Source organism: Oncorhynchus mykiss, chromosome 2, assembly GCF_013265735.2.
Source record: "Oncorhynchus mykiss isolate Arlee chromosome 2, USDA_OmykA_1.1, whole genome shotgun sequence".
Lineage (NCBI taxonomy): Eukaryota > Metazoa > Chordata > Actinopteri > Salmoniformes > Salmonidae > Oncorhynchus > Oncorhynchus mykiss.
Window position 1 is genome coordinate 57816393 of NC_048566.1, and position 23392 is coordinate 57839784.

Genomic DNA, 23392 nt, shown 5'->3' on the forward strand with positions numbered 1-23392 from the left:
CAAACCTCACTATGAGATGAGAGATGAGCAGTAGGTGGCCATGTAGCGACTTGACTTTGGCACAACAGGTCTGGCAGTGTACCGGTAGGGTAAATCAGCTCGGAAAAGCCTCCAATTAAGAACGAGTGTCAAGGCTGAGGCGGCGGCTGAGTTCCCGGCGCAAGTCTGATGTCGGGTTGAATAGAGGCATTACACCATCTGGACTTGATATCGATCCTCAACATTGAGAGTACAAAGCAATCTTGAAATAGAACTACTATAGACGGCCTTATGACGGCAAAAGAAAGTGAAGACAAAGGAAAAGAAAGTCTCAGGCTACGTCAAAGGATCGTGGATAAAAAAAAAGCATTATACATCTTTCTTTCTCCCTACTATCCTCAGACACTTCTTTCCCCATCTTTCATTCTCCCCCTCCATTTGTATCTCTTCTGACCCCTTTTCTGACCAAGGCTGGTATCCCTAAAGCATCCGAGTGCTGATCTAGGATCAAGTATACACCCCCCCCCCCCCCCCCCCCCCCCCCGTCATTATAATGTAATTCATTATGATATAAAAGCCAAACTGACCCTAGATCAGCACTCCTACTCAGACACTTTATAAATATGGGCGCAGGTTTCTCTCCTTGCCCCCCCTTCTCTCCGGCTGGACCAGTGGGCTTGCAGCTGCAGATGTGAGACATACCAGCGGACTGCTGTAGCATGGACGCTCACAAAGACACACTAATCTGGGGGGAAGGGGGGGGGGCTGGAGCTCAGCTCTCTCCTAGTGTGTGTGTGTGTGTGTGTGTGTGTATATATATATATATAACAGACAGTCAGTGTGTAAGGGTCTGAGTACGTCAGGGTCAATCAGTGCGTTTGAAAAGTCTTTACATGTTTGTGTGCAAGAGAGAGAGACCCTGCTTGTTTGTGTGCTGGATGTGAACCCCTATCACGTACATCTTACAAGTATCAGAGAGTGAGGTGGTCTGATAAGGGCCATGTACAGGTCCATCTGCACGCTCTGCCAGCATGGCTCCTTCTTGGGAGACATGTCTCCCTGTCTGGCCCCAGCACAGAGCTCACTGGGGGGGGGTGGGGGGGGGGGGGTTTAGGGTCATCACTCTGAATGGCTGCTGCGGTGGAGAGAGAGAGAGGGGCCAGAACAGGCCAGAGCCTTTTCTCGGGAGCTATTTATAACCTCAGCCTGCCTCTGCCTGGTCTATACTGACCAGAGTGAAGGGGGGGAGAGAGGGAAGGGGAGAGATTGAAAGAGGTGGTGAGGACAGAGAGGGCCATGGGTGAACAGTTCTAAACGGCTTCGGGCCCTACCTGAGGTGGTGACCACTGAAGTGAAAAACAATGTCATGGGAAAAGAAAAAAAAAGAGAAGAAAAAAAGTTTCCATCCATTTGCTTACAGCTATTACATCAGCAGTTACCTAAAATAGAAGGCAGCCATTCAAGACCACTGGGCCATAGCCAGAGCCTCTGCATTCAGAATGAACTCCATTGAACACTGAGGGCTCAATCAGGCTTCAAGGTCAAAGACAACTTAATGAAGTACTGTTCCTGGAGTTAAAAAGCAATTCAGTTGCTGGAAAGTACTAATCCATTATTTGTGCATGAGCTGATTTGGGTCTAAATTATGCTGATAACTACAACTAATGAATTGTTGTCGTTTCTGGAGTTCCCAAAAAAGTTGGCTAATGTAGTTGGCAACCGTCTCCAACGGAACCCAACATAGGGGTTTTATTTCTACCTGGAAGGCCCCTGACTACAGACCTAGCCTACAAGTTGGAATTGTTCACACAAACAAACACCATTCTCACATAGCCTAAGATTTGACGTGGGTGGAAACTGCGGTCAGACACATTCTTTGTGTACCGGACAGAGAGAAGACTGATTCTTAGCTACTGCTGACGTCACCAATGGCAGCTCCTTCCGAGACCAGACATGGCACCACTCACCGTGCCACCTGGTTTAACCGTACTACACACACACACACCTAAACCATTAACTCACGCTCTGAAAATTCTCATGCTCTCTCGCCATTCCATCGAAGAAGAGTGCACACCTAGGACATCGGACATAAACCATATTCTGTGGAACAAACATGATCTCACGTCACTAGATTACATGTAAACCAACCTCAGTCCTCTTCCCCAATGTTATCTAACACGATATGACTCACATAGCGCGAATCACAATCTGTCGAACAAGCACGTAGCTAGCTAGCCCATAACACTAAACAGTAGGCCCATCTGACGTGATCTGGCTCATATCCCATTTCTTGCAAACATACGTTATGTTTTCTCTTGGATTGCTCAGTGGCGAACTATGAGTAAACTATGAGAGTCATGACACTTTAAAGGACAGCAGCAGGGGGGGAGGGCGAGAAAATCTCTGACCAAGTATCAGCGGATAGGGGGGGGGGACACACACACACAACTTCTAGCCTACTTAGACTATCACAGTCAGCTTCAAGGCATCCCTGGAAACCACAGTGTCTGCTTTGAGGGCCAGATTCAATAAGGACACACGTTGCTCATTAAACTTACAACGGAGGGAGAACAAAAGAGTTGCGTAAGAAGGTTGCTGGAAACACTGACGTCAACAGCCAGGACTTATGACTGGCTGCTTCTGGAATGACGGTGAGGTAAAGTCAAACTGGTGGCTGACGCTCAATCAACCATCTATAATCACCATCATCCAACTCGAGAGAGAACGCAAGCAAAACAAAAAAACAGCGGTATGGAAAAATGACAGCGTTTCATGTTATTTATATATTTAAGCCTACGACAGGGAAAAAGAAAAGGGTGTGGTGGTAAGGAGAATGCCGGTGAAAGAAAAAAATAAAAATGACGATTCACTCTGCCACAATGGACGCGACAATCACAGCCACTCAGAATAGAACGAACAACGACCGTGAGAAAACGTGACAAAGCCAACGTCAAAAAGTTTGGCCAAAACTGAACCGAAACTTGACTAGTCAATTAGTAGGCTATGTAAAATAACTTGGAGAAAACATTTTGAAATGGGGCTCATGTTAACAAAAAAGGTGTTTTCCTATCTCCACCCAAAACGTGCGTAGTTGACATCAAAACTACACCCCAGTACCCTTGTCCCCTTGAATAAAATTGGCCGAGGTGGCTGGTCCCCTGCTCAGTGGACAGACATTCCACCATTTTAAGACAAAGAAAACACAGATTCTTTACAGCAAAGCAATGTATCACAGCAGCAGCAGACGGGCATCGGGCCTGGCAACAGCTCAGTCCCACCCCATGATATAGCCAATGGCACTGTAGAATTACCTTGAATGACTGGTGTAGTGACCAATGGAATGGCAGAATTTGGGCACCCCCCCACGCTACAGTGGAGTTGGGTGACTCTGGTCTTTGCATGTGTAGTGTGTGAGAGTGTGCAGTACACAGTGTGTTTAAGTAAGGACTTAGCCAGTGAAAACAGTGCAGGCTGAGGGTCTTAATATCTGTGGGAGTTCCTATAGGCCCAGGATCTACTCAAACACTGAACCCTGTGACCTGCCAGGGAAATGCAATCCAGTAGGTGCCAGTGTGTGTGTATGTAACAGTATTTATTGTCTTTATGTGTGTGTGTGTGTGTACAAAAGGCAAATCCAGACAACAGAAGTAACAAGTAAATGGTAGACCTACCAATGACTCAGTAATTTTACTGATATCAACTTTGTTTATGAACTAAGTGATTCAAGCTTGTAATTCCGCTACCAAATTGGTAACAGAACCACCGTACCGGAATTACTGTGCCATAACGGTCTGTTACTGTCCTCCCTTCCACTGACTTATGTTCAGCTCAGTGTCTCCTGTTACTGTCCTCTCTTCAACTGACATACTGTCCTGTTCAGCTCAGTGTCTCCTGTTACTGTCCTCTCTTCCACTGACATACTGTCCTGTTCAGCTCATAGTCTCCTGTTACTGTCACTTGTCTTTATTGTAATGAACTGAACTCTACCCTGCTGTGCTCTATTGCATTGGACTGTACTCAGGCCTGAATTGTACTGTGCTCGACTCACGGTATGGTACCGTTCTATCCAAACAGACGTCTATGATAGGTTAAGATTTAGTCCAGTCCACCTGTGGACGGTAACATCAAGGCCAGGGTGGGCTGACCAAATTTCAACTAATTTGGTATTGGCACTTTAGTATTGCCAGTGTAACAGTATAGCTTCCATCCCTCTCCTCGCTCCTCCCTGGGCTCGAACCAGCAACACAATGACATTTAGCGCGCGCTAACTAGCTAGCCATTTCACTTCAGTTACACGAGCCTCATCTTGGGAGTTGATAGGCTTGAAGTTATAAACAGCGCAATGCTTGACGCACAACGAAGAGCTGCTGGCAAAACGCACAAAAGTGCTGTTTGAATGAATGTTTACGCGCCTGCTTCTGCCTACCACAGCTCAGTCAGATACAAGTATCTAAGTATGCTTGTATGCTCAGATTATATGCAACGCAGTTAACGCTCAATAATATCTAGTAATATCAACCATGTGTAGTTAACTAGTGGTTATGATTGATTGTTTTTTTTATAAGATAAGTTTAATGCTAGCTTGCAACTTACCTTGGCTTACTGCATTCGCGTAACAGGCAGTCTCCTTGTGGAGTGCAACGAGAGAGAGGCAGGTCGTTATTGCGTTGGACTCGTTAACTGTAAGGTTGCAAGATTGGATCGCCCGAGCAGACAAGGTGAAAATCTGTTGTTCTGCCCCAGAACGAGGCAGTTAACCCACAGTTCCTAGGCCGTCATTGAAAATAAGAATGTGTTCTTAACTGACTTGCCTAGTTAAATAAAAGGTATAAAAAAATATTTTAAAAAATTGGCGCCCAAAAATACAGATTTCTGATTGTTATGAAAACTTGAAATCGGCCCTAATTAAATCGGCCATTCCGATTAATCGCTCGACCTCTAATCCGTACCCACTGAGCAATGCTCGCTCACGCTCCTCTTATTGGTGGACAGCATATTTTGCAGGCTTAAAGCTCATTTACTGCCATTCTACAAACATTTTGTCATAGGGCGCAGAGAATTTAACGGGTTTAAAGCTCATTTTCTTGCAATTTTATACATTTTGCCATGTCTAACGTGTATTCATGTGATATTTGAGTGACTTAAACATTACAACAAGGCCTCCCGAGTGGCACAGCGGTCTAAGGCACTGCATCGCAGCGCTTGAGGCGTCACTACCGACCCGGGTTAGATCCCAGGCTGTGTCATGAGGCGGGCAACAATTGTCCCAGCGTTGTCCAGGTTTTAGGCCGACCAGGGCACAAAACACCATGTTACTAACTCCACTTCTCTTCCTGTAGTTTAATAACCAAACTCAAGGGGGCCAGTGTCATAGCTGACACCCTTTCTGCAGACATGTTGTCATCTTAATTCAGAGCAAGTATTTAAAAAATTTTTGGGGGAAAAACACACATAAAAACCTGGAGGGAGATTTTTACTGTAATTTCGTTCAAGTTCGCATCTGCACAGTCCTTCCGCTAAGTTTTCTGTGGAAATTGTTCAAATTAGTCACTGCGCATAGAGTTGTATATTTTGTTAAACTTTTAAAATCAATGGGTTTTTGTTTGGCATACATTTTTAAGTTAAAAAAAAACAGCCAAAGCTTAATTTTGTTATCGTGGAATTGCCCTTAGCAAACACAGCAAAGTAGCAAGTCAATGGGAGTGTCCCTTTAAACTGACAAGAGGTCAACCTTGTTTGCTGAACTTGCTTGACACACTACCTCAGACGTTCAACTCAGCCCCTCTACAATACACCGTGTGTTGGATGCTAAACGAGGGCCAACTGCAAACGGTCCTTTGCTATCAACACACTTTGAACTCAAGATATGGGGTCATTCATTAGTTTTGTCTATACAGGTGTATCGTTTCTAAAACATAGGATTTTACAGAGTAAACTTGCCTACCTTTGCTTCTTTCTCTTACCACCCCCTATCTCCCATCTCCCGTTATGTATTTCTTTCAGTGGCCACCTATGGGGCCAGAAGATATTACCATTTTCTCCCCCTCTGCCTTGATCTACTCTGCCTCATGCCTTGCATTCCAGCCGGAGGAGGGCTGGCGTGCACCGACATGTCATCCCTTGTTTAATCTCTCCCCAGCCTGGCTAAACAAAGGAAAGACAGAACAGAGAGAAAGAACAGAGATGGGACGAGAGGAGCATTCGCAGAAGGAGAGACAGGATCTCACCTCTAAGAACAAGGGCACATTGCAAAAGTTGTCTGTACCTCTGTTCGCTTACTTTGGATGGTGCACACTTCCTCTCAACATTCAACGACTGACATTTATGGAAATGACACAACTGCTTCATTACAGACACATTTATAGCCCCATTAATATCACCAACAAAGACTGTGAAAGGTCAAACAACATTCTTGCTAGCTCATTTTTCTAGGATTGGAGCTGGTTCTCAAAGAGAGGTGGCACCCGGGCACCAGAGGATGTTTGAGAGTGGTAAAGGAAAGGGAAGCCATCTTTGTTTGTGAACAGTTTCGGAGTTGTGACCGATGAAGGAGAGAGAGAGGACGATGACAAGATGGAGCCGGACGAGATGACAACGACAAGACCTCACGTCTGTCTGTTTCTATCTCCATAGCTACAGTTTCAGTTTGGACTAACTGTGATGATATCAGGTGGTAACGGGATGGGAAGGGCGAAGAGTTAGAGGACGGGAAGTAGCGGGAGGCGAAGGGGAAGGAAGAGGAGCGAAGGGGGAAGATAAAAAGACAGGGGTGAAAGCGAGGGCGAAGAGGTGAAAGAAGAGATGGGCAGTGGACGAGGGAAAGCGAAAGGAGAGTGAGGATCGAAAGCGGGAATGTGAAATGAGGAGATTTAATAAAGAAGAGGTCAGGGAGGAGAGAGGGAACAGATTTAAAGAGAAGAGTAACGGGGGGGGGGGGGTGTCGCAGTATGCCCTTGCTCATTGTTCTGTACTCTCCCTACATTCCCGGGGAGAGGAGAAGCCTCACCGTGCTGCTTTCAGCCTCACTCAGTCAAAACATCCAGGTCATTACTCACTTCCTGGCCATCACCATGGCAACCAAACGTCTGTCTCTCACTCTCCATTTCCTCCCTGGGTTTTCCTTCTACCCTTCTCTTTTCACCCTCCAATTGTCTTCTTCCAACCCCTCTCCATCAGAAAACCCATCTTCATCCCTCTTTCTCCACTCCGAGTGGAGGTTGGCAGGCCGTATTTTAGGTGAGAGGTTGGAATTAGAGCCGGGGACGATACAACAAGTCTCACGATGCTCGTTAGTATCGTGGCAAGGAAACAAAAACAACTTCTTTAGGAAAACAGCCCCAATGTTGGAAACACACACTCCCCCCCCCCCCCCCCCCCCCCCCCCATAGCACACAATATTTTATATACAGCAGGTTTTTAAAAAGGACCAAAGACTTTTGGGCTTTCATTTTTGCCATGGGAAAATACTGGTATCGTCACAACCCTAGCTGGAATGAGAGCAGCATTGCAGGGTCAGTGGACCCCAGGACAGATGGTCAGCTATGAGATGGGCTTGATAAATGGTCAAGAAGGTTAAGGTTAGGATGGAACATGCAGATCATAGAGCTGTACTTAGGGGAGTAGACTTCTGCAATGAGAGCCAAAACGAACACGTCGGGTTCACTGCCTGTATATTTGACATTGGCAGTTAACCCAAGACTCTGGTCTAAGGTCAGTTAGGAGATGTTCTGTTCCTGATAAATTGCTGGAGGTTACTTACAATGTGGGGGGGGGGCGGTCAAGCTTGGCAGATCCTGGATCTGCTCTTAGGGGTCAACTTCTGACTCACCCACCACCAGTGTGTAGCACCACTGAGTGATACAACGGCAGCCATTTTGAAAACAAAACTCCCCAAATACCTCCTGTCAAACACCTGTGGGGAAAATACTGCGTTGACCTTGACGGTGACGGCCGGTGCCAGGTATGTCTGCTGAATGATCACTTGACAGACAGGTAGACTGAATCTTCATCTCTGCTGTGGGTGGTGACCAGAGAGTTAGAAAGAGGGCTCTGGATGGCTAGAACCCATTTCAACATGGACATTACTTTAAAATGGTGGAATCCCTCAATGGCAGTCAGCCATTATGGCAGATACAAAGACGAGCTATTGAAGAAAATAGACAAAACCCACCGTTATTTCCCCTCTAGTGTGCGCGTGTGTCACCACGCCTGGTGTTCTGAGGGAAAGGGATAGGTTCCCCAAGGCCACAGTCTTCCCATTTCTCAGAAGTGCTTGTGAAACAACAACGAGAAGAATGTTCTTCTCTCAGGAATAATATGATAGACGCCAGTAACGACAACTTGGGGAGGGCCGTGGGGGGGGGGGGGGGGGGGGGTCGAGTCAGGACACACTGAAACCAGACGATCATTTCGGCAGAAACGTACCATTCTGAATCTCGTCTTAAGATACTTGGTTTGGCAACAATGGGGGGGTGCAGACTTTATACACTAAGCATGAGAGCACTTGTTGAGCCTCGAGTGTTCACTTCAGAGGGGAGCGTTGTAAAAACAATAGCACCACCTACAGGCAGATTACCAGCCACTGCAGTTGATATTTCAGTACAATACCAAAAGTCAGCATTAATGTAGCCTAGATATAAATTTCTCTCTCAGGCCAAGGTTCAGTTTCTTTCCAATCTTAACCTAAACAAACTGACCTTAGATCAGAACCTACGGGTAAATGTGTTACTTTATCCTTTTCCTGGAGGGAGAGTAGGTGAGAGGCCTCGCCAGTCAAAGGGAATAAGGCCTTGGTACCCACCCACCCGGTGGAAAAGCATTGTTTTTTTGTATCTACGCACAGACCCTGACAGAAACGTTTTCCCATGCTCCATTTCCAGGTGTGTTCCTATGAGGGATGCTGAAGGGTGTTGTATGATGTGTGTGTGTGTGTGTGTGTGCCTGTACATCTTTCCCTGAAAGCTGAACCTAACCCACCACATTCACAGCTCGACGCTCCAGCATCCAGTCAAGGCTGGAAAAACTAAACGAGTCAGTTTCCACTAGTATTGTGGCTCACAGAAAGAGGAGACGCTGGCTTCATGTCACTGTTACCACATGTAGAACAGTAGTATGTGTGTGTGTAGCTGTATATATATATATATATATATATATATATATATATATATATATTTAAAAAAAATAACTGATCTAAAAAGAGAGAGAGGAAGTGAGACATACTTCCTTTTAAAAGCAACTTCATGTGTGTTGCTACCGGAGCAGTTGAACTACAGACGACTAGACAGAAGGGCATCCAGGTCGAACACAGACATCGTGTCAGAGGGAAAAGGGGGGAGACCTAGTCAGGTGAACAACGACGCATTCAACTGAAAGGTGTCTTCCGCATTTATCCCAACCCCTCTGAATCAGAGGTGCCGAGGGCTGCCTTAAATCGGTGGGTGGGACGGGACGGGGGGGGGCAGTGGGTACCGTTAACCTCAGCAGGACACGGTTTGGCCATCCTCATCCCCACACCCCAATCGTCACCATCACGTTTCTTATGAGCATTGGACGTGAATTGTGATAGAGGGAGACGGTAGAGGTAGAGGGAGGCATGAAGAAGGGAGAGACTGAGTGCAGAGGTGGAAAAAGCACCCAATTTTCATACTTGAGTATAAGTAAAACATACCGTAATAGAAAATGACTCAAGTAAAAGTGACCCAGTAAAATACTACTTGAGTAAAAGTCTAAAAGTATTTGGTATTACATATACTTGCGTATCAAAGTAAAAATCATTTCAAATTCCTTATATTAAGCAAACCAGACGGCATCATTCTTGTTTTTTTTATGTATGGATAGCCAGGGGCACGCGCCAACACTCAATTTACAAACTAAGCATGCGTTTATAGTGAGTCCGCCAGAGCAGAGGCCGTAGGGATGTTCTTTTCATAAGCATTTTCCTGTCTTGCTAAGTATTCAAAATGTAACTAGTACTTTTGGGTGCCAGGGAAAATGTATGGAATAAAAAGTACAATATTTTCTTTAGGAATGCCGTGAAGTAAAAGTAAATCAAAAATATATATAGCAAAGTAAAGTATAGATACCCTAAGAAACAACTTAAGCAGTACTTTCAAGCAGTACTTTGCTCTGTGTAGCAGTTAGGCTAAGGAAGAGGGACTTGGGAGGGAGGGACAACTAACGAGAGAGGGAAGGAGGGAGGAATGTGACGAAGGGAGGCGCGAAGAGAGAGGAGGCTTGTGTAACAAATGGAGAGCGGAAGGGAGGGAGAGTTTGAGGGAAAGAGAAGGACTTTGTGCAAGGCAAGGAAAAGAGAGGATGAAATAGGAGTGAGAGACAGGCTGTCCCACACCCCACCCTGTCCCCACTAATGTTTTCTCAGGAAAGCAGAGGGACAGAGGGAGACTGTGCAAGAGGGAGAGATGGAGGGGCAAATAGAGGGAAGCAGGACTCTGTAATGGAAAAGGGCGGGGGGAGAACGGGATGGCGGAGAGAGAGAGAGATGGTAGCTGGCGCCGCCCATGTTTGCTCAGGAAGTGTGCGTGTGTATAGGGCAGCGGACAGGCGGCCAGTGGGCGGGAACAGGGTGGAATTTGGAGATTTAAGACAATGTCAATTAAAGCAGCCCGCCTCACCTCTCTGTTTCTGGGGGGGTTGATTTAAATGCAGAAGACACATTTCAGTTGTACAACTAACTAGGTATTCCCCTTTAAGTTTATGTAAATGTACAGCGAGTTGACAAAACATTAAGGCACACATCTGTCTATATAAGGTCCCACAGTTGACAGTGCATGTCAGAGCAAAGACCAAGCCATGAGGTTGAAGAAATTGTCCGTAGAGCTCTGAGACAGGATTGTGTCGAGGCATAGATCTGGGGGAAGGGTACCAAAACATTTCTACAGCATTCAAGGTCCCCAAGAACATAGTGTCCTCAATTATTCTTAAATGGAAAAAGTTTGGAAACACCAAGACTCTTCCTAGGGCTGGCGCTCAGGACCTCAGACTGGGGCGAAGGTTCACCTTCCAACAGGACAACGACCCCAAGCACACAGCCAAGACAACACAGCAGTGGCTTCGGGACAACTCTGAATGTTCCTGAGTGGCCCAGTCAGAGCCCGGACTTGAACATCTCTGGAGAGACATGAAAATAGCTGTGCAGCGACGCTCCCCATTCAACCTGACAGAGCTTGAGAGGATCTGCAGAGAAGAGTGGGAGAGAGACTCCCCAAATACAGGTGTGCCAAGCTTGTAGTGTCATACCCAAGAAGACTCGAGGCTGTAATCACTGCAAAAGGTGCTTCAACAAAGTACTGAGTAAAAGGGTCTGAATACTTTTGTAAATGTGATATCCGTATTTTATTTGCATTAAATTTGCACACATTTCTAAAAAACTGTTTTCGCTTTGTCATTATGGGGTATTGTGTGTAGCTTGATGAGGAAAAAGCAATAATTTAATTCAATTTTAGGATAAGGCTGTAACGTAACAAAATTTGGAAAAAGTCAAGGGGTCTGAATACTTTCCGAATGCACTTAACTTCTTGGTGACGGGGCAGTATTTTCACGTCCGGATGAAACACATGCCCAAATTCAACTGCCTGCTACTCATCCCCAGAAGATACAATATGCATATTATTAGTAGATTTTGATAGAAAGCACTCTGAAGTTTCTAAAACTGTTTGAATCATGTCTGTGAGTATAACAGAACTTATTTAGCAGGCGAAACCCCGAGGACAAACCATTCAGATTTTATTTTTTTGAGGTCACTCTCTTTTCAATGGGTTTTCATTGGGAATCCAGATTTCTAAGGGACCTTCTTGCAGTTCCTATCGCTTCCACTGGATGTCAACCGTCTTTATAAATTGGTTGAGGTTATTCCTTTGTGTAATGGAGGGCCATCTTGAACAAGGGTCACTTGAAGTGTACTGTTAGATAGAGGCGCGTGACCAGAAAGCTAGCTAGTTTGTTTTCTTCCTGTATTGAACACAGATCATCCCTTCTTCAATTGTATCAATTATTTACGTTAAAAAATACCTAAAGTTGTATTACAAAAGTAGTTTGAAATGTTTTGGCAAAGTTTATAGGTAGCTTTTGAGATATTTTGTAGTCACGTTGAGCAAGTTGGAACCGGTGTTTTTCTGGATCAAACGCGCCAAACAAATTGACATTTTGGATATATATCAACGGAATTAATCTAACAAAAGGACCATTTGTGATGTTTATGGAATATATTGGAGTGCCAACAAAAGAAGCTCGTCGAAGGTAAGGCATGAATTATATTTTTATTTCTGTGTTTTGTGTCGAGACTGCAGGGTTGAAATATGCTACTCTCTCTTTGTTTACTGTTATGCTATCATCAGATAATAGCATCGTTTGCTTTCGCCGAAAAGCCTTTTTGAAATCTGACATGTTGGCTGGAATCACAACAAGTGTAGCTTTAATTTGCTATCTTGCATGTGTGATTTCATGAAAGTTAGATTTTTATAGTAATTTATTTGAATTTGGCGCTCTGCATCCCACATATCCCAGAGAGGTTAACACCAGTCATGTTTGACAAACATAAATGTAGGATAATTCATATTAACGTCTAAAGGCTTGATTCTGTCGACATACTTGAGTCACTGTTCCTTCCGGCAGGAGAGAAAGGCCAGTCACTGTTCCTTCCGGCAGGAGAGAAAGGCCAGTCACTGTTCCTTCCGGCAGGAGAGAAAGGCCAGTCACTGTTCCTTCCGGCAGGAGAGAAAGGCCAGTCACTGTTCCTTCCGGCAGGAGAGAAAGGCCAGCTCCCGTTGCGCAAGGAAACATCACCTACCTTGCAATCTGACCGGAGGTAGTCAACATTTTGAAAAACATTTAACCATAAACGGAATTGTTTAAAACCATCCAGGGGAGAAGGACACAGGGCAAAGGTAGTAAGGAGTATAGAGTAAGAGGTAGCAAGAGTAGGGTGAAGGGGTTTAGGGAAATATGGTGTAGGGTGGTCGTAGTGGCTGGGCATGGCTGCTCTGCTCCAGCACATTAACTTCTAAACCAGGCCGTTTAGTCACAGATTTTCCACTAGAGGGAATGTGCATGCAGACCTCCAGCAGTTCCAAGCCCTGACACACACACACACACTAGAGATGGCCAAATATGTACACTATGTTCCGACGAGGGCCACACACACACACAGGGATGGACATACCCCTCATTCCAGTCTGAATGTGTAGGCAAGTGAAACGGGGGTTTTCTGACAGAAATGACAGGAAGAATGGACAGAATGTGTGAGAAATTAGAAACATCTCATAGTTCAAAAGAATCCGAATGTCAAGATCCATTTTCAAGTTAATCTAATCTAACAATGTGCCACAATGTCCCCCCCCCCCCCCCCGTTTTAAGGACTGATACCATCTCTGGCAATTGTTGTTCAAACACTGAAGTCAACTGACCGCAGTCACGTGTTATGCCCAAAAACATGTCCATTTCCTCCAAAATAAATCCCTGTTGTCCATTTCCAGGGATGTTGTGTAACCATTCTCATGGTTCATGTGACCAAAAACAATAACACAGACAGAGAGAGACGGGGGTGGGGGGGGGGGAGAGAGAGGTTGAAAGGCCCACCTACCTAGAGAGTCTACGCTCCAGATAATTACCTGGCCCACAGGAGACATGTAGACTAAACTCACTTTAACACAGAGCCAGCCTGTGTTCTCACTGGATTTGTTTGCGTGGATAATGTAGCCTAACACCCACTGACACTGCTCTCTAGTGATAGCTGACAATAAATCGCAATATTATTTTGGCGCCAGTTTGCTGTACATGCCCCAAAACTCCAGGGTTTATCATTCGTAGCTTGTTCTCCATCTTTAAAAAAAAAACACACACACAAAAACAAAGCCAATTTGTTTTTGCCACTTTTACTTCCATAACTGATCCAATCTTCTCATGGCTCTCGTCCCGCTGCAGCAGACGTGGTGAGCAAACATGTTCGGCACGTCATTTTCCAGGGGTCCGCCCGGTGTCCTTTGTCTAAATTGGTGCGTAATCTTCAGTTGCGGGCATTTTCTCCTGGGATTCAGGACAGAAAGCACACTTCCACTAACGATATATCATCGAAGAGATATGTGAAAAACACCTTGAGGATTGGTTCTAAACAACGTTTGCCATGTTTCAGTCGATATTATGGAGTTAATTTGGAAAAAAGTTAGGCGTTTTGATGACTGGATTTTCGGGTTTTTTTGGTAGCCAAACGTGACGCACCAAACGGAGCGATTTCTCCTAAACAAATAATCTTTCAGGAAAAACTGAACATTTGCTATCTAACAGAGTCTCCTCATTGAAAACATCTGAAGTTCAAAGGTAAATGATTTTATTTGAATGCTTTTCTGGTTTTTGTGAAAATGTTGCCTGCTGAATGCTAACGCTAAATGCTACGCTAGCTAGCTACTGTTACACAAATGATTGTTTTCCTATGGTTGAGAAGCATATTTTGAAAATCTGAGATGACAGTGTTGTTAACAAAAGGCTAAGCTTGAGAGCTAGCATATTTATTTCATTTCATTTGCGATTTTCATGAATAGTTAACGTTGCGTTATGGTAATGAGCTTGAGGCTGTATTCACGATCCCGGATCCGGGATGGCTAGACGCTAGAGGTTAAAAGGGTATTAAGAGACATCTCTGTGCCTACTTGAGAATTGTGATACTGGTCATAACTGCCTGGAGAGATTTTTTTATATATTTTTTTTTACAAATCTATTGTCCATCTTATGACCCAAATTGTCTCCTGTCGGGAAGAACGTCGCACCTGCCCTATTGGAGGTTTCCGTCTGTTAGCCATGACTGATGAATACTCGCCGCACCGTAGTGCATGCATGTCTTGTCAGGGAATACCACACGCAACTCACTAACCAGGTGAACAAGCTCCTCAAGAATTACTGACACATAACAGATGGCTTGTGCGGCAAAAGAAACGACGTAACTCGGGTCCAGAGCTGTTCCTCACCATGTAGACTGTTTAGGAAAAGCTCGGGGCCCTATTCATGAAGAGATTGTGTAACTGTTATTTATGGCCGCGGACAGGAAAAGGGACAGGAGTGTTTAGACAAAGAGAGGAGTATGTTATGATGGATTCCAGGACCAAGCCAAGCATACTTTTTTTCCCTCCTGGAGGGCATTGTTAGGATGGCTGAGACCAGACACGCCCTGCCCACCCCACGCAACACACATGGGTACATCAGACACACTTCCCTCTGCCAGCCTGGAGACGCACAAAACATATAGACTAGGAAAACAGACAGTTGAAAATGTAGGGGACACACACACACACTAGCGCAAACACATGCTCTCCTATCTCGTTCAATCTCCCACCCAGGCAGATGGGGGCTGAATGATCGAGGGAGGATGAGGCAGAGGCCCCCATTCACATCCGAATAGGGAAATAAGGGCTGTGAGGAGTAGTGAGATTGAAAAAAATCAATAAGTACCCAATATGTGGTGAAAGGAAAAAGAAGTGGGAGTCCGTGAACATCCATGCCCCTCATAGCAATGGGTACTAACCAATGGTAAGCTCTAGGTTCCACGGTGTAGACCAATCACATCAGCAATGTGTCTAGAGGCATGGGGGAAGGGCCTGATAATATGATCCGATTCCTTTTATGAACCAATGAGATCATCTGCTAGGCCTAGAACACCCGGGGGAGGGGGGGGGGGGGGGGATCCATGACCTCATCCAACTGCCCAGGTGTAAACAAACCTGTGATTGGCTGGCTGGTCGGAAGCACCTGGCCGACTCCAGGGGAGATGAGCTCCAACTTAACGAGTGAGCTCATTTGGTTTCGACGGCACTGCTTGGGAGTCTCTAGCAATTGTAATAGCCAGACCTGCATGTGCAAAGTCCTGTTACCAGTGTACTGTGAAGGTGGGACACATGAGACTGTATGTGCAACAGTCCGCTTCCTCAGCCTCAAACTTTTGCCTTTCCTCTCCTCTTCATTCCATCTGTGGTAGCTGCGCCATGTCGGATGGCTGATAATTGAAACAAATGACAAGGCACAGCTGACAAGCGCACTGCAGCACAGAGTCAATTACACAGCTATGCAGGCGGGGGGAGGGGGGGTGAGAGAGAGGGAGACAGAGGGAGACAGTGGTTATGTGGACAGAAATAAAGAAAGTAGTCAAGAGTGAGGGTTTGAGGTGGAAGGAAAATGAGCAAGCGAGAGACAGGAATCATGGGCGTAGAACATTGGGTATGTGAGGCGTTAAGGACTTGCGTACCTACAACCCCCCCCCCCGGTTAAAAACTTCAGAAAAGGGAAGTGAGGCGCCCAGACACTTCCCATCTCCCCGGGTCTTTGCATTTCTGTTCCCGGAGGGCCCTTAGGAGAGGCACACAGCTACTGTTCCTGCCCTAGCCCCTAACCGTAGGCACGTCTGTTGTTCTGAAAAGGACAGGCGTTAGCAGCAATACGCTGAACGTGTCATCTAGCTAGCATATTAGAGTGTATCTATCCTCACCGTCCTATCCTACTCCGTCGCAGGAGCCAGAGGAGACGCGAGGGGCGGTCTCGTCTAACAGCCGCTGTGCGGGTGAGGGATGACGTCAAATCATCCAGCAGCGTCATTAGCCAGCCACAAAAAAGACCAAGTGCATTTTTATGGAGGCGTGTGCGCGTGGGTTCACGCCGACGGTGCAATTCTAAATGCGGGAGGTAAGGTTACAGCAAGGCCATCTCTTCGTTCCGTCGCCTGAGCCAGCACCCAGGGAGGGCTGTGCTGCGCTCCACACACACACTTTCCTGTGCAGTTCAGTGTTACGTAAGGCAAGCCACCACCCTGTGCAGACTGCAGAGCTAAGGCCAGGTGAAAGGAGAGAAGGACACAGTGTCCGTTAGTCTCAACTGAATTGACCAGTAGGACTGGGCAGCACAGGGTATAGTATTACTCTGCTCGCATGTGGTTTATTGAACCTCAGAGGGGGACCAGACAGGTGATTCATACTGGGAGAACCGCAATTGGGATTTCTTGCATTCACTGGAAAAGGTTTTTTAAAAGTATAAAAGTGGTGTTCAGGGAGAGAATATTCATTTTGTCTGTGGACAACTGTCATCAGGCTTGAGAAGACAAAACGAACGACCACCTTTCTGGAACGCAGAGTGGACTTGAAGATAAACCAGAAAATCTTGTTTGGTTGAACACAGAGACAAGAGAGAGAGAGAGAGAGAGACAGAGACAGAGAGAGAGAGACAGAGACACAGAGAGAGAGAGAGACAGAGAGAGAAACTGCCTGGCTGTGAACTGATAGATTTGTGAAGTGTTGTATCGCTTATGTTTTCATTAACCCTATTTGAAGAGGTCAGTCGGTGATACACGTTTAAAATTACATTTCATAATATATCTAAATGTGCCACGACTTCATTTGTCATTTCCCCCCCCCTCTCCTTTTCTGTCAGGTAAAAAGGTAATTGATTCGTCTTACATCTACTACTAAAGTAAAAAAATATATAACACATTGGCTTCGTTTAAAAACGGACGAGTTTCCTTCCAACCACATTTCGTGCACCAGTCTAGGAGCTTAACCTTTAAATCCAAGTCCCATTAAGATGGAGTGATCATTGAGACCTAACCAAACCACTGTCCTGTCTATGGAGTCCTCTAGTGGCCAAAAGACTGGGTTAGCATGGCAGCACCATCGATGACTTCTGTCATTTTGATTCAGTCAACAAGGTGAGGCTTCCAACTTCATTGGCTGATCCCTCCCGCTACTTTATATATATATATATATATATATATATATATATATATATATAAAACACTAAAATGTAAACTAAATTTAAAACGACAAAAGACATTTCTATCAAACTGAAACTAAATTAAAAACAAGTCAATCAAGTCTGAAAACTAACAGCTGACAATGGAAGCAGAGTCATAACCCAGGCCTTTCCTTCCATTCCACCCTTCCTTCTGCAACGGTTGAGCCACTAGACCCTTTGTCCACAGTCTGCTCCAAAGTCCCCATCCCACACCCCCAGGCCCTTGGGCCAGCCAGACAGGGTGTGTCTGTGCCGCATGCTCCAGTGAAGCCTATATCCATCCGGTGGTGCAGTCAGTCACCAGATGACTGTCCGTTAGCAACGAGCCTATCGGAAAAGAATCATGTCATACTCAGCCCAATGGTGGATATTTTTCGTTGTTGTTGGTCAACCCATTACGTAAGGGTACGTTTTCCACTTGTGCCGAGGCTTGCCAAGCCGGGTCCAATTTAGCTATGTTTGAGCGACAGACAGGGTTTGGGCCGGTAGACATGGAGGAGTGGGGTGGTTTTAGGAGGAGAATTACAGTCCTTGTGGAACGCTCAGCAGTGTAGAATGGGCCCGGCCTGCCAAACAAGGCCTAATAACAGACACAAGGCACACTAACAACACACACACAGTCAGGGGCCATTGTTGTATCGTGAAAGGAGCCTCTGGGCCGGAATGTTCCGAGCTGTAGTCACCCTCTGTGGCATCAACACCACGACAGGGCAATGGCACCACATTTCTGCGGCACCACAAAAACCAAAACACAGCGCGTCCCGAGAAGCAACAGACATCTTACCAAAAAACACACACAAAAAAGCAGCATTCTCTTCAACCAATGTTTTAGAGTACCGTCTGCCTGTCCCCTCTCTACAACCTTGGAGAGAAGACACTTCTGCTCTTGACCTCCAGCTGGAGAAAACACACACACACACCTTGGCCAGACAGAGGAACCACTGGGCACTAAGCTGAAAACCAGGCATCAGATACTCACGCATGAATGGAACCGCCGCTTGCAGGGCCAAAGGCTAATTGAATTGTACCGTGTGCTCTGCATTAGGTTAGCCTCTCCTCCACTCACACTGACCCGGTGCTTTATCAGTCACGTGCGGGAGGCCCCAGTGTGTGTGTGTGTGTGTGTGTGTGTGTGTGTTCAGGTCAAACAGGATCATTCTAAACAACTCACAGACTAACCCTGGGAGGTTAAAGACACTAAAGTCTACGACTTACTTAGAATCTGACTACTCTTCTTTGTGGAGCTGTTGTCTGTCAAAGTCAGCCCAAAACCATGCCTCAGTTTACCTGGTCACCCCATATTCCTGTCTCTGATCCTCTCAGTGTCTCACTCAGAGTGAAGAAGTGGCGAGGACCTGTTAAAGCCTACCCTATTCTGATGAGGAGCGCATGTGTACAGAGAAATGGGCGTGGCACCGTCAACACGTATCATCTGCCCACTACATTACCTGTAACCTCAGCCTGTCCTCCACAACAACATGTGGACCCATCCTGACACGGGCTGAACAAGTCAGAGGAGTGAAACCCTTGTGGTCAGAGCAGAAAGCACACAACGCTGCATTAGTTCTCAGCCATGTCTGTTTGAGAGTTGGGTATTGGACTGAAGCTAAGGTCAACAAGGACCTTGTGTGGGTGTGTCCAAAAAAAAACAAAAAAAAACACCCAATCAATCAAAAACAATGGCGTCACAGCCAAACCCCCTGATTGGCTGACAGAGGTGCCGAGGTAGACAGGAAGTAGTGCCAGAAATAGAACTGATCGGTCCTTTTCCTTAATGATCCAATAAAACGACAGCTGCGCAGAAGCCACACCCTGCCTCAGGACTGGTGATAATTGACCTGCAAAGTGTAGAGAGAAAAAGAAAATACAGTCCCTGGCAGTGGGCCGTGCGTTCACAAAGCTACTGTGTGTGTTTTACCTATAGGCGCGCGCACACACAGTCATGTGTTCGGACACACACATGGACAGAAACACACACACAAAGGGCTGGCTGTTCTTCACACTAGCTAGGAAAAGGGAGGGAGTGTAAACAGTTCTGAATCACACAGAGGGGCCTGACGGTCTAATCCGATGCAGCTGTATGTATGCGTGTGTGTGTGTGTATACACATGTGTGCGCAACAGTTTGGCCCTCAGCAAACCTTCTGTTTATATATAGCAGTAGTGCAACTAAAGCTGGTTAGCCCCACAAGCACATATAAAAAGGGGGAAAGAGCTCATCTAACTAACTCACAGCCATCTGTAAGCCTGATGCTAAGTGAACACTCTCTGAACCCGCAAGTGTGCCATAGGAGTAGTGTAAAGGTGCTCCTAGAAGCTGCTACCAGGTCAGTTGTGTGTTCTCCCCTTAAATGTTTCAGGATACTATGTAGAGAGGCGGAGCTGATCCTAGATCTGTGGCATCCAACGTTTGCTTAATGCCTACTGAACGTGGCCCAGGTAACCATGCTATGCTTACTAAACTGGCCCAGGTAACCATGCTATGCTAACTAAACTGGCCCAGGTAACCATGCTATGCTAACTAAACTGGCCCAGGTAACCATGCTATGCTAACTAAACTGGCCCAGGTAACCATGCTATGTTAACTAATGTTACGCTCACTAAGTAAACAAACAACTGTCCCCCTACCAAAACTAGTCCTGCTGTAATCGTATGGGAAGGTCAAAGTCTACCTCCCAAACACTGCTCCGCTGCACCAAACAGAAAACAGAGAGGCCATGGGAAGGAACACAGTGTCCAAAAACACAGCAACGCAGAGAGTCAGAGCGACGCCGGCAGGGCCGTGGAGGAGAGGATGGGCTGGCTGCATGCCATCCTTCCTCTAAGCCAGCCTTAACCCTGTGCACATGCATCTTAGTCTCTGGCCCAGTGACAATCCTCCTCTAACCAGCCTCAACCGCTACCCTCCTCCCCGGTCTGACGAAAGCAAAATCCCTGCTGCCACAGCAGCACTGTCCTCAGAATGTCTCTTCCAAACCACACCGCAGAGACCGAGAGAGGAAGGGGAGGGGGGCGAAGAGAGAGCCGTTTTCAGCCACAAAGGGGCAGGGAGAGGGAAGTACAGGACTAATATTTAAATAAAAATAAAAAAAGTTACGACACAAGCAGGGAAAACAAACAACGACGAGAGAGACATTCAGAAAGAGAGCGAGCAAGCAGAGAGCGACATACCGAGAGAAAGAGAGAGAGAGAGAGTGAAGTAGCTAGCTACCTATAGAAGAAGCAGTCGCAGCAGACAAGAACCCCCATCCAGCTGGCAGCACAGACAGCGGGCAGGTCTGTGAGGGTCCCACACAGCGCTCTTCTTCCCTCTCTCCTTCTACCGGTGAAGGGAGGGCTCTGTCCTGCCGCACAGCTCCAGTATAGCCCGTTCTGTCACACACACACGCGCAACGTAACTGGCTTCTCACGAACTGCGTCCACCCACCCACACAAACACACACTCGCTCTCTCTCCCTGCGGTCCAATCAGCAAACACACTTGCGCCGACGAACGTGCGTTGCAGACGACCTATCACAACAACTCAGAGCCCGTTCGAAGTGTGTTCCTCTCGCTCCTTCTCACTAGAGCTACTGCCGCCTGCCTGCCTCTTTACTTCTCTCTCCTTCCCTCTCGCTCTCTGGCTGGCTCTCACTTGAAAGGCGGGAAGATTAGGTTGGCAAACAGACTTGCATAAACAAACTGCTGAGTGTGGGGGGGGGGGGGGCGCTCTATCCTAGCAGCAATCTCTACCATCTGTATACACCAAACAAGGTCTAAACACACTCGCTGGCCGAGAGACGTGTTGGTTGGTTATTAACACCTCTGTTAGCTGGGCCCATAGCCTGTACTGAAGAACCTGCAAACCAAAGCTGACTGCTGCGAAACACACAGAGACGGTATGAGGTGTCGAGAAAGAGCTAAATAGCAAACATGGATGGGCCAGAAGGACACAGACACACGCGTTCACCCGTCATTCTTTCACATGGCTGCGTCAGAGTGGGTAGAGCTCCGGGCACACCCCCCAAGAATGTAGCCAATCGCAGAAGAACTCTGTGATCATCAGTGCGGGCATACAAGGTGAAGGACACTCTCCCCCGGCTCCCCCTTTCCGTTTCTCACTCGCTCCTTCGCTCTCCATCAAAGCACCATCATCCTGTCCTCTCTGTCCCGGCTGCAGTACCCCATTAGGCGAGTGTGTGTGTTTGTGTCTGAGTAATCTACGACTGCAGACAACTCTATGGGACAGACAGATCATTAATATTGACTATGATCACAGCCAGGCTCTGGGCTCCATCCTAGCAACACACACACGTCAACCCACTGTCACGCCGCACAGGAAACTATATCACAGCAGCACCATATGCAAGAGAGTGATTCACCTTCAGAAGGCAGTAACGCATTAGAATTAGCCTGGAATTGTGTTGTGGTTGAGTTACCGTCTCGCCAAAAGGCCCGACAACGAGGTGACACTGTACGCTTTTCTGTCAGACACACGCCACGCGAGGAACGCTCTCCCCCCACTTCCCTCTCCCTCTCTTAGATGAAAGGTGAGGCGAGGAGCCGCAGTAGCAAACCAAAGCATTTTTACAGGCCATTACATCATATCCCTCCTTCCTCCCTCCCTCCCTGGCTGCCTGTCGCCAAGGGCCTCTCCTACCTCACTTTTAATTACGCCTCCGAGCTGCGTGCGTGCGTGCACACACACACACACACACCTGATTGAGCAGGGAGGGAGGGAGTGCAGCGATAACACTTCTCCTCTGTGCCTGCGTGATAGAGTGGGTGTGTGCTCACTGTACAGCACTCATTAGCTTCCTTTGTGTTTCAGCACCACACAAGTGCCAGGATGCACGTGTGTGAGTGAGCTGCGGAAGGATCTGTGGCTGATAACAAGGCCAGGAGGAAAGCGGTGCCAGAGGGGAAGGAACCTGCCATTACATCAACACTCACTTTCAGCAAATAGAACTGTGTGTGTGTGTGTGTGTGTGTGTGTGTGTGTGTGTGTGTGTGTGGTCAAAGCACCCGAAACAAAGACAAGGAGCTGGGCATAATAGTTACCAGGGCCGTAATCTCCGTTACCCCAAAATTACAGCCTTGCATAATCGGCCAGGTGCTCGATTAAGGTCAGGGTCCAGGTCCATGCATGTGAAGAGACGGAACGAGGATCGGAAACGGGAACGAAGAAGAGCTCCACCGTCTCTGCCAAAATGCCCCCCCCCCCCCCCCCCCCTTAGAATTTCTAAAGACGCCAACACCTGCGAAATCGTGATTTGTCCCAAAAAGCACCGGGAACTAATGCTGGGCCTCATGCCAAAACACCCCCAGTTGCATCATGACAGGTCTACGGTAGCATTTATGTTTACATGGTCTGTCCACGCGAGATCATGAGAGACAGATGTAAGCGTTCAAATTGAAGGGAGTCTGCTTGGTTTGGAGATGGAGGAAGACAAAGCAAGTCCATTCATTAAACTTGTGACTTGGAGATAACCTAATGAAGGAGGGAATGAATCACTGCCCTGGGAGAGGGGAGAGAGAGATAAAACTCGTGACTAGGATTCTAATGATCTGGACTTGAATAGACCTACTGGGCAGTGGGCAATCATGTCAACTGAAAGTGGGTGAGGAGAACAGACCACCAAAGTTGCTAAGTG

At 46.8% G+C, this 23392-nt stretch overlaps 1 protein-coding gene across 4 annotated transcripts in view; it reads right to left on the bottom strand.

The window, feature by feature from the left end:
• LOC110492538 (MOB kinase activator 2) overlaps positions 1–23392 on the bottom strand; it is an 89163-nt gene that overhangs the window by 18614 nt on the left and 47157 nt on the right. Inside the window, exon 1 of one of the 4 annotated variants that reach the window (XM_036951679.1) lies at positions 20971–21374. The exons of the other annotated variants lie outside the window; for them this stretch is intronic. Coding sequence (XP_036807574.1) covers positions 20971–21008 — 38 coding nt within the window. The 5' untranslated portion in view covers positions 21009–21374. Of the gene's footprint in view, positions 1–20970; positions 21375–23392 lie in introns of those variants that run through there. 4 annotated transcript variants of the gene reach the window in all.